This window comes from Temnothorax curvispinosus, unplaced genomic scaffold, assembly GCF_003070985.1.
Source record: "Temnothorax curvispinosus isolate PA1 unplaced genomic scaffold, ASM307098v1 QBEX01004522.1, whole genome shotgun sequence".
Classification (NCBI taxonomy): Eukaryota; Metazoa; Arthropoda; class Insecta; order Hymenoptera; family Formicidae; genus Temnothorax; species Temnothorax curvispinosus.
The window spans coordinates 21,613-33,636 of NW_020214302.1; the positions used below are offsets into that span (position 1 = coordinate 21,613).

At 43.3% G+C, this 12,024-nt stretch overlaps 1 protein-coding gene across 1 annotated transcript; it reads left to right on the forward strand.

The window, feature by feature from the left end:
* Nucleotides 1-8,872: 8,872 nt before the first annotated feature.
* On the forward strand, nt 8,873-11,014 carry LOC112453561 (glycine-rich protein 5-like). The gene is made up of 3 exons (XM_025014363.1): nt 8,873-8,925; nt 10,061-10,702; nt 10,799-11,014. The coding sequence occupies exons 1-3, from the start codon at nt 8,911-8,913 to the stop codon at nt 11,012-11,014; spliced, it is 873 nt and encodes a 290-aa protein (XP_024870131.1). The 5' UTR covers nt 8,873-8,910.
* The last annotated feature ends 1,010 nt before the right edge of the window (nt 11,015-12,024 follow it).

A 12,024-nucleotide genomic window follows, 5' to 3' on the forward strand; every position in this document is an offset into this window, starting at 1 on the left:
TTATTATTATTATTATTATACAAAAAGGAAGAAAACGGAAGGCAGTAAGAAGGAAGCTTCAACGCGACGATAAGACACGACCCATTGAGAGAAGATGTATTGTGCTGACGACAACGGCGAAGACGACGACGACGACGACGACGACGGGATCGAAGGCCGTCGAGGCGAGGGGGGAAATTCATTCTATACGTGGCGTAATATCTACATGCGTCATGCGGTGTGCTTTCTCTAGGAGGTGAAAATTCTTAACTTTCTTCGGCCATAGAGACATTCCTACCACCGCCGATGATGCTTGGCACCGCGCGTTCCCACAGCTTTTCAGTACTCCGCCGGTTTTGTCTATTATTGACGCATCTTCTCCTCACTTCCCGGTGTTACTGGCGCCGCCGAGACGATTTCGCCTTCGATCGGCGTTCACACTTCACAATACGTTATGTCACCCCCGCGGGAGATTCTCTTCTTTTTTTTCTTCTTAGACCCGGCGGTTTTCTACCTTTGTCGGCGTGGGAGTTTCACGGCTGCACGCCGATTTTCTAACTTCGTCGGCGTGATTTGCGCTTTTCGAGATGCTCATACGCATTTCTTTAGCGCGCGCATTTGAGAGTATCTCGATTTATAAATTATTTATATTATAGCTGGATTAAGGAGATTTGTTGGACGTCGGGCTACGAATGTGCTATACGAAATATCATTAAGTATATTGCATAATTTGTTCCCCTTCCCTCCCCCAAAAAATAAATTATCCTTCATACCGGAAACCTAATGCAAACAGAGGTCTAACTCGCCAGGTGATGAATTGGGAGAGATATTTCTTACCGGAAGAAATCGCGCGGTGTGTCGGTTATACCGAAGAACGGAGATGCAGAATCGTGATGCAGCTTCTTGCGCACGTATCGATTTTCCTGACCCCGGTGACCACGTACCCCTTCCGCCTTGGATACTTCCTGGAAAGTATGTAACGCCCCGCCGCCGGCGCCGCGCCGCCGCCGCCGCCGCTCGGGCCTACGGTTTATATCCGTCTGTTAGCGAGGATCGGTGCAGCGCTATTATACAACACGCCGTTTCTCACGATACCCCATCGTACCATGGTCCGTCTAATTGATAATCATTGCTATCGGATTTATGAGCGACTTGAGCGAGCAAACTCTCATTTTCTTAACATGTTAAATAAATTAAAGTAAGAATTTATAGCTTGTCGTGCAGGAGCATCGTGGATCATTATTCTTATATTATTGTCTTAAAATAAAAAAAGATTTTTTACTCAATTTGAAAGATCATCAACCACTCTGATACCCAATCTCGATTGTTATCAATTATTGTGTATTGGTAGAATCATTTTAATTCTGGAGTTAAGTCTTCGACAGAATTTTATGGGCACGAGATTAATATGCGATTAATACGAGATTAATATAAAGATTGAGATTAATCCTCTCGATCAATTTTACCGTCATCTACAATATATTTTGTAAAGAAATAAAATAAAATACCAAAATTTCGTAACGTTTAATGAATATCATTCTTACACACAACGAGAACCACGTGGAACTTATCCTCGTATAGTTACATATCTTATACGATATATATTTAACAACGCAGCAAAAATGGAAGAGCGAAAGGGTTAACCGCTACCTCGGGAGAATTATGACGTGGGCGATGATAGATATGGAGCAAGAAGCCGGTGCGCCAATTACTCCGCCCATTTAAAGGACGAATCGCGTCGCGTCGGCCGTTCCAGATTACATCAGCAAACGTGAGAATTACGCGATGATTGCGCCGATTAATCGAGAGTAACACGGTGAGTCCCCGGTGAGCCGCTATATCGTGTTCCCAGGAGATGGAATTAACGCGCTTCCATTTCTCCGAGCTTGCAAAAGTTTTAGAGAACGGAGAACGGGCAATATCGGGCGAGTAATCTCGACGGAAAGAAACTCTTCGGCGTATATAGAGTTAACATTATCCAGACGATTATCGGCGGATCTATAGATCAATGTTATAGACCTCTCGTGCTTACGAGAACGAGTATCGCAGCTTGATGACGCAATATTATATCTAATTTCCACGTAAATCAATTTATAATCATTTTTATAACGACTCTCTCTTTCTCCTTATATTTTTTCTCAGCAAAAATTTCGTAAGATCTTATACAGAATGAGCGAGAGAAAGAGAAAGAGAGAGAGAGTCATCATAAAATTATCTGGTATGTAGAGTTCTTTGATATAGTACAGTAATAAATAAGGAATCACGCGATTATAGACTCGAGAGAGAGAGAGAGAGATGCGCACGTTATGCAATTGACCTGTGTGTTGGTTTAACCGAAAATTCGCAAAGACGATTTTACCTTAATACCCGACGAGAGATGAGCGCCTCGGAGACGACGTTCGGATACTCTGACGACAGTATTGGAAAGGAGAGAAAGTGTTAGATAAGGATAACTTGGCACTCGGGCAAGTCTGTGGTCTGCGTAGCGCTTCTTCTCCCGTGGCATTACAATTATAACGCGATTATCCCCGCGGAAATACCATGCCAGACCAGACCGACAAATCGAATGAGCCGATCGAGAGAACACGAAAGAGGAGACTTTACGCGCCGCCTTATGGAATACACGTGTCAGTATCGGCGATCGCGTCGCGTTTAATCCTGTAGCTTACAACATAACACTAACTGTATCCCTTTTGCATAATTTAAAATTATAATTCAATATCCCAAAGATTCAATAAATCAATAAATTAGAAAAGAAAAAAATTATTAAATACATTAAATTATTAAAATCAATAAATTAAAAAAAAAAAAAATATTAAAGCATGGAATAAATTGTAATAATCTCATTGTAATGAGCATTATATAATGAATAATTTGCTCCCTGCTTTAATAATTTTTATTTTTAATTTATTTATTTTAATAACTTACCATATTTAATAACTTTTAATTTATTGAATTAAACAACGCAAGTTTCTTTTAAATTTTATTTTATACTCTTACTGGATCTCTGATATACATTATCTATTGCTTTTCCGACAAATTAAGTGATCTAATTAAAATATCCTCGCAATTACGGCAATGAGTACGACCACTCCGAGTCTGATCGGCGTCAATATGGAATTCGTACGGTGAAAGATGCGACAGATGAGGAGACGGAGATGGGAGAACAGCGGAGGAAGAACGGGCGTCCTCGCTGCGCTCTTACTGGGCAGTCAACGTAGCCGAGAGCAAGAGCGAAGGGGCATGTAATTAAGCCGCGTAAGGCCCGAGGTGAACGGGAAAATCGTATCTCGAGTACCCCGCGCAATTTAACCGGACGTCCCGAGATATGCCACAGCGCTCGAAGGTAGAAAGGTCTTCCTTCCCGGGTCAGTGAATAGGAGAGATTTGTTCTGGTTGTCCTCGAGAGGCCCACGCACATATCGCCGCATATAAAGCACTTTGAACATCTTAATATATACATATGTATAGCATCTAGATTTTTGCTAAAAGATATACTGTATATATGGAGGGACAAAAGCCATAGTGGTGTAAGTCAAATTTTTTGAAATATAATTGATTCGTGTGCATAGATGCAATCTGTAAAATATATAAATTGCATCTATGCACACGAGTCAATATTTTAAAAGCCACTATGGCTTTTACCTCTCCATATATAAAAAGTATTTTTTATAACTATTAAAAATGCTGCGTATTTTTTATAACTATTGAATATCTAGATGCTGCGAAGAATCGATGCTCAATCTGACGCAGCACTCGGCGCAAATTGCCTCGCGTTGCGAAATTATCTAACGGGGTGGGAAAGACTGGCGGCGGGGTGTCCAGCGTGTCGGGATGTTCCGTCACGAATTGAATCGCTCGATCGCGAAACGTTATTTGCATGTAACTCATTTGCCGAGCGCCACGCCGCGTTTTCGAGGGCATCTCTCTCTCTCTCTCTGTAATATATTTCGCGTAACGGGTCCAGCTTCTTCGCCGCACCTTCGGCCGCGGCATATCGCTGCCATCAGATCGAGCGAGTTCCTATTTCGCTTCACCTTCTAACGAGCCCGAGTCTTACACATTCGGTTTCTTACAGCTTCTCGCTCGATTACGTCTCGCAATAAATATTGCGCAACGTTAATTTATACCCGGTGATCTCCGGACACGCTGGACGCGTGAGGGGGAAGAGAAAAAATTTTTCCCGCCGATTGTCCAGTGCTCTCAATGAGGAAACTATCGGTACCTATCGAATGGTCCGTTATGGTGCGGTATTCATATTCGAAGGCAGATCCGTTACGCAAAGTCGACTCCTCTGCGCGCGACGTACCGACATACGAATACGCGTTATTCGCCACGATCTCGAAGATCTCGAGGGATTTCACTGCCTCGTAGGTGTATGTGCTCCGACGGTTTAGCGTTTTGCCTCGAGGGAGCGTAAAATTTACGAGGACGTATCCTATCATTATCATTATACTCTAAGATACTTACGCATAATGGCTAGCGCAGAGTTGCGTTACATGCATATACACACACGTGTTGCACAACGGTCGCGGAAAAGGAGGCACTATTCACGGTATTCCACATTCGCGACGAGCGTGACGTCTAATCTGCCCGTAATGTACGTGACGCAAATTACGTTACGTTTACATTACGCGCTACGACGCTTTATGGGAAGGAGTTGGGACACTCTCTGGGCCGGCGATATTTTTTTTTTTTTCTATATGGATTTTTTGTGTCGCGGGTATTTGTGCAACGGAACGCATAAAGGTTTACAATGCTACCGTTTAAGAGCGTCCTTTAATGATAAATTAGTTGCATTCGGTAAGGTTGTAACATTTTAAAACTCGGCGATAAAGAGGACGAGTTGATTTCATTATATATCTGTTTAACTTATTGTTAGTTTGTTTTATTAGTATCTTAGAATACACTATTAAATTCGTAGTGTTAAATTATACTCAACTGTTGTGAGTCATTTTTAATCATTCTTATAAGTCGCCACTGCTCCTACTCAATATGATGCTATTTAACTAAAACAATGTTAATTTAATTGAACTAATGGGGTTAAAATAATACTGTTTTGTGTTAAAATAATAAATTCCGACATACATAATAGTTAAAAACAACAAAATGTCATTTAACTCAAGGTATTGGTTCAAATTTCACCCTTTAATATTTAACAGTTTACGTAACTGGAACGAGCGTCAGTTTCTAGTGTCAGCTTAAAAAATGTATCGTATGGCAACCAAATTCTATGAGCAATTTGCGTCGGTTCTTCTCTCCAAGGGGAATCGTGGTACACAGTAAGCTGTGTCGGCACGACTCTCTCTCGCGTGCTCGTGCTCGTCCTCGTCCTCAATGGCCGCCGCCGATCGGAGAATCCGGTGTGCGATCGATAACGATCTAGATCCCGTTGAATCCGCGCTCAGGCAGTGGAAAGGAGGAGAACGCGACAGAGGAAGGAAGATTCCCGCCGTCGCTTCCTTCGCCGGGAAAGTTTAATTCCTCCTCGACCGGGAAACGAAGAAGAAAACGAGAAGCTGATGCGTCTCCGTATGTATGTATATACGTCGAGTCGAATATTCGGGTCAAATGGATTTCGAGGTCCCTTTCTTTCTCTCTTTCTCTCTCTCTCTTTCTCCCTCTTCCTCCCGCGAGGAAGGCAAAAGCTTCCTTGCGGGCAACGAAGACTTTCAGTTTCGCAATGAAGGCCGACGATAATTTTTGCGACTTGTCACCGTGTGAGCTCTAACATTCCCCGAAATATTTATCTATCAAACGAAAGACACATTTGCTTTTACCGCGATCTATCATGTTGATTATATCGTAAGAAGGATTCTCCGAGAGAAATTCGTGTAGCGAGTGTGCCTTTTATGACCGAAATCTCTCCCGCTTGGTCATTATTTTAATTGACGTTTTTTTCTGCTTCTCTCTCTCTCTCTCTCTGTTTTTTAATTATATTATTTTATTACATAAGTATGCGAACTGTAGACAGAATTAATTTTAACGATTATTAATCGTGTTTACAAAAACAAGATAAAATCGTGGAATCCCACAACGCGTGCGACTAAACTTTCTCGAATTTTTATTCTATTTTCGTTTGACTTAAACAGTCGTTGAAATGAAGAGCCGAATGATACAGCGTTTACGTGTCGAGGCTGCCAGAAGAAGAGTAGGACCTGCGCGGAGGCCTGTGTCAGTTTCGTTATTATGTCATTCTTGAATCGTTCATCGAAACCGTAGCCTCTCTTCGTCTATATCTATGTTAACTGTGGAGGAGAAGGGGGGGCAGGAAAGATGGACCTCGAACGTGAGAGGATACCGTCACTTAGCAAGGCTGACTTTTCGTCGACCGATGGTCGTGCCGCGTCCGAATTGGAGAACTCGTTCCGCTCGTGATCTACTTTTCTTGTATCGCGGCAAGAGCATCGCGCATCATTGCAAAATTAAGTCGGCACGTGCTCGTAGGATCCTCTATGCTAATTTTCTCCGCATTAATAGCGACGATATATCGGTAAAAAAAAACGAGTTTCGGTTCACCGATCTTCTCACTCCCCCTTTCTTTCTCGGTCCTTCTGTTTTTCTCGTCGTTATGCGGTATGCATGAACGTAAGGCATTTCCGAGGAAGTTGCAATCGAAATTTTTTAAGTTATTTTCTCTTCCTGCCCGTTTCTCGGCGGATCGCGGAAGCAGCCAATTCCATTGTTTCAACCACCAGTGGCGGAAAGCATTCGGTTACCGCGAATTAAGTACTTAGTCAATCGTGAAACGTCCGCATCTCAGTTAGGAGAAAAAAAAACGAGATAAACGTTTATGCAGATTTCTACGTGTGACAGAAGCCTCGAAAATTGACGAAAATGAAATTGGATGGATTCTCGTCGCTTAATTGTTCGATCGAAATCGATCATAATAAATAAATAAATAAATAAAAACGAGGAAAATAAATTCAGGCTCATTATTTTAAATTCCAATTATAGATTTTTACGAGGAAAGATTGACTTCTTCATCGATAGCAACGTTTTTATAGGCTCTTACGAAACAGAGTTCGCATTAAGCCCGAAGATTTTCATATATATCGCAGCATTTATGAATTAGAGTATTGCATAAATATTTTTCAAGTAGCACATCTCAATATGACGTAATAGAGCAAAATTTGTTCAGTCGAGCGTCTCGTGGAGATGCCACAAGTGGCTGTCGGACGTTACCAGTTACGCTTTCTACAAAAGCGCGAAAATCACGCTTTTTAAACATGCGATACGCACGATAATGGGCCTACGCACCGGCGTAAAACTCAATTTCAATTTTTCCCACGGGCCTGAATAGGCCGGCGAGCATTATATCAGTTATCATCATCGCTCTACAAATCTACGTTTCGAGTCATACAAAACAGAGGTTCTCGCGATTCAGCCTGCCTTCGGCTCTCACTCACATTTTCCGAAACGCGTAGCTGCATTTAAGTGTAAGATTTAACTACCCTGCGCAAGATCCACGCTCGCATTATTCGCGTATTTCGTATTGTTGCGTGTCATTATACCGTACCCTCGTCATCTGCTTACCCGAACACGTGTACGTGCACGAGGTACGAAAAGAATCGCGGCAATAAAAATATCTGCACGGAGAGAATTTTTCGTCATATTTTACCGTTAAATTCACTACAAACTTGGGACAACTTGGCAACCGAGAAATTTTTGAAATATACAAAAGACATTTTACAAACAACTTAATAAAAATTACCAAGCAGATTGGTAATTTTTGAAAAATTATTGAAATTTTACTATATATATTTCAGTAAAATTAATCAAACATATTTTACATTTTATTGTAATAGATAGATATTAACATTTTTTTCTTATGGTAGATATATTAATCAAAATAGCTCGCATAAAATTCTTCGTATAATACATGTCGTCCCACACAAATACCATGATTTTCAGAATAAATTCTAAGAGAAAATTCTCTCTGTGTGGAGTTCCGTTCCAGTATTAGCGTTCCCGGCTTCAGCCCGACGACAATTAATCGACAATTTACCTGGCCGTGAAAAAAATTTGGTATTAAAGAAAGCGGCGTTTTCGTGGGCGGACATCGACTTATATAGGAAGTTGCAGGCGACTGCAGGAAATGGACTGAAACTTGTATGGCAAACCGCAGCATAATTTGCGGGTGGAATAATGCCTGCATTACAATCTTTCTTCAAGTACTCGCGACATTATTGTGTCTCTTCGTAAGAGCCTTGTAATAAGGAATGTAATGATTGCGCGATATCATTAAAAAGTTCGCCATTAACAACTTCATAAAATGTGACATTCGATGAGTCAATAAAAGTCAACGAAATTTATACACGAATTTTTTAATATTTTATCGCAGCATTTTATCGTTCTTTATTAGGAATAATGTAACGCAAAAAATACTTAATTTTTATCTAAATTTATGTACGAGAACATCACGCAGCCATCAAAATTAATAAGAATTGTCTGAGCTTGATTAGCAGTGATAAGATCATTTCGTTGAAAGACCGTTGTGTTAACAAAATAATCCTGTTATTACGGTATCGCGTATAAACGAACTAGATAAATTCTCGCGATATTCGTGATACAAGATGTCGTACGGTCCATTTCTCACGTTCATTCGTCATTGAATTAACACTACCTGACGCATGTATGTCACGGATGGACGCAACCGATTCTATCCGGATCGAATGGTTAATTTTTCAACCGAAAGTACAGAGAGACAAATTTGAGCAGTACGGGCTCTCTGTATCGCAAGAAGAGGTAAGAACCCCGAAAGAGAGAAAGAGAGAGAAAGAGGGAGAGAGATTTGCAATAGTGCTCCCGTCGCATCTCATAGGTGATGGGTCGAGGCATCGAGTGGGGCCCCCATGCCTGGCCCGTATAAAAGGGGGCTACAAGACATCCGCGAAGCATCAGTCCTCAAATCAAGGAACAGCAGCAACCATGAGGGCATTCGTGGTGAGTAGCCCGTCCACGATTTCTCATTTCCCCGATTTCTCGTCTCCTCCTCCTCCTCCCCTCCTCTCCTCTCCCTCTCGTTCCTTCTTCCTCTTCCTCCCGTCCTCGCTGTTTCTTTTCTTTTTTTTTTCATTCGGATCCTTCTCTCTGACTTTCTTCTCGCGCGTACGGGAGATTTCTCGGAGGATGATGATAAGTCCGTGAGAGAGAGACAAGGAGAGAATTCGTCGTTCGTTTACGACCGAGAACGAGGGGTTCCATCCGAGGGCGGGAGGCGCGGAGAACGCGGGAGAAAGTAAAAGAGAGGGGAAGGTGCACAGGGAGTATTGTGTGCGGTGTCAATGTACTCCGTGATAGTGACTAACCCGAGAACCGGTTCAGTGATTGTGCCACTTCTCTAGTTCCGTTCGCGCGATTTAAAAGAGAGAGAGAGAGAGAGAGAGAGAGAGAAAACAGGAAGAAAAGAACTTAAGTATCGGGATTCTCTCCCGGGTTTACGTAATACTAACAACACCGTGGAACGCTAAGCGCGAACCGGTGGCTGAAACAAAAGGATGAGTTCCACGTGCTCGTAAATCCACCGCCGTGCACTTCCGGAAACGTTTTACCGCTTATTCTCTAGATATACGTTTACTGCTTCGTTTGCCGAAGTTTAAGAACGAGCAGAAGAATACCGAGGATTATTTCACTTGAAAAATTTGAAAGCATTTACATTGTCTTCGAGAGAGATCTATATCTATTACATATTTATTAATTAAGAACGCGTGGGAACTGTTTATATTAATGTACACCAAGTAAATAATAATATATTTTCGCACGTGTATATCTCTTTTATGTGAGAAATATTGAGAGATTTTAACGAATTCATCTTGACTTATTCATGAGCTGTATTTAATTTAACAGTAGCATAATTTTTGCATAATATATATAATAAATTACAATAAGAATAGGAAGAGAAAGTGGAATAAGGGAACGAGGGATACATTGTATTAAAATTATAACCAAACATAAACATATTAAAATATCCTTAAAGAAAAACCACGAGACAATCCTCGAACATCAGGCGAAAATCTCTATTATCTATTTTGACATCTAAACATCGGGAAAGTAAAATTGAATCAATTTGCAATCATAGATTCTGGCGCTCGCCGCGACGGCGATGGCGCGGCCGGAAGCCGGATACTCCTACAGCCAGCCTAGCAGTAGCTACGGTGCTCCCGGCGGCGGCGGTGGATTCGGCGGAGGCGGCGGAGGAGGCGGCGGAGGGATATCCCTCGGAGGAGGCGGCGGAGGGGTCGGCGCTTTGTTTGAAGGTGGTGGCGGTGGCGGTGGATTCGGCGGTGGCGGTGCATTCGGCGGATTCGGCGGAGGAGGTGGCCTCGGCGGCGGGGTTGGCGGTGGTGGTATCCAAGTACAGTCACAGTTCGGCGCAGGTGACGGAGGTGGATTCGGTGGTGGATTCGGCGGTGGCGCGCTCATTCAAAAACACATCTACGTTCACGTACCACCTCCGGAGGCTCCTGAAGAAAGAGTGATCAGGCCGATCGCGCCGCAGGGTCCGGCGCAGAAGCACTACAAGATCATCTTCATCAAGGCGCCCACTCCGCCGACCCCGACCGCTCCGGTGATCCCCGCGCTGCCGCAACAGGACGAGCAGAAAACGCTCATCTACGTGCTGGTCAAGAAACCCGAAGAGGCACCCGAGATCAGCCTGCCCACCATCACGCCCACTCAGCCCAGCAAACCGGAAGTCTACTTTATCAAATACAAGACGCAGGTAAGGGAAAGAAACTCGAGGCGTGACGTAAAAAAAAAGCGAAAATTCTAAACCAATCTTCCAATCATTTAATTTTTTTTTTCTTCGCATCAACAGAAGGAAGTTACCGGTGGCGGCGGCGGCGGCGGCGGCGGCGGTTACAGCGGTGGAATCGGCGGTGGTATCGGCGGCGGCGGAATCGGCGGTGGTATCGGCGGCGGCGGCATCGGCGGCGGTCACGGCGGCGGAATCGGCGGCGGAATCGGTGGCACCGGACCGAGCGGACCCAGCACGAGTTACGGGGCACCCAGTGGTGGATCCGGGCCATACTAGTCAATTCACCGCTACCCCCGTCGCGGCCCCTCCGTCCTACCCCCCCGTTCACCGACACACATCACGCACACACCGCTCACATACCTCTAACATGATCAGCGACGATGATACTTGCCGTATTGACGTATCGCTGTGTTGTATGCGCGATCGCCGAGAGAAGAAGACGACGACGATAACGAAGTTGAAGACGGCGATGATGATGACGATGTTGAATACGATGATGACGACGACGACGATGATGACGATGGCGATAATGAGGAGAATGATGATGATATCGATCACAACGACGACTACCATGATAATGATGACGACAATAACAATGATGATGATGATGACGATGATGATGATGATGTTTACGACGACTAGAGCGAAGGAGAGATGTTTTTTATACTTATTTTTTGCAAGAAAACGGTGGCGAAATAAAGCTTTTTTATGTATTTTTACATAAAAAAAAATATGTCTACGCCTCTCAACTTATTGTACACCTTTCCAACTCGAATCGATTCTAATAACATTCTAACCGATTCAGTGGAATTTCCTTCATTTCTGAATCTGCCAAGGTTGCTTTTTTCGAACGAAAAAGACAATAGGCAAATTCGTCAAATATTTCGTCAATTTTCCAAACGGGATTACGAAGTAAAATTCGGAAAAAATTACAAATTAGAAAAAACCCCAAACCGATCACGCGCGCGGCTCTTTTTCTCCCTCTAGAAATTCGCGACACCATTTTTATGGACAATTAATTTCACGCCAATTGGTGTGTGCCGACGAGGCGCTTTAATCCCGATTATACTCGGTGCGTGGCTTTATAATACACTCGCACGCACATAATCGTATTTTGTATGAGAGTATCACAACTGACATTTTAGGGAATACTCGGGGAGAGGAGGGAAAAGAGGAAGACACCGAAACTCCAGCTTGGTCCCGGTTTCATCGGACAGGTGGGCCACGGGGTTAATTCCCCGTGGCGACGATTTCCCTTCTCAGTGCGTTTCCGCATGAGAACGCCG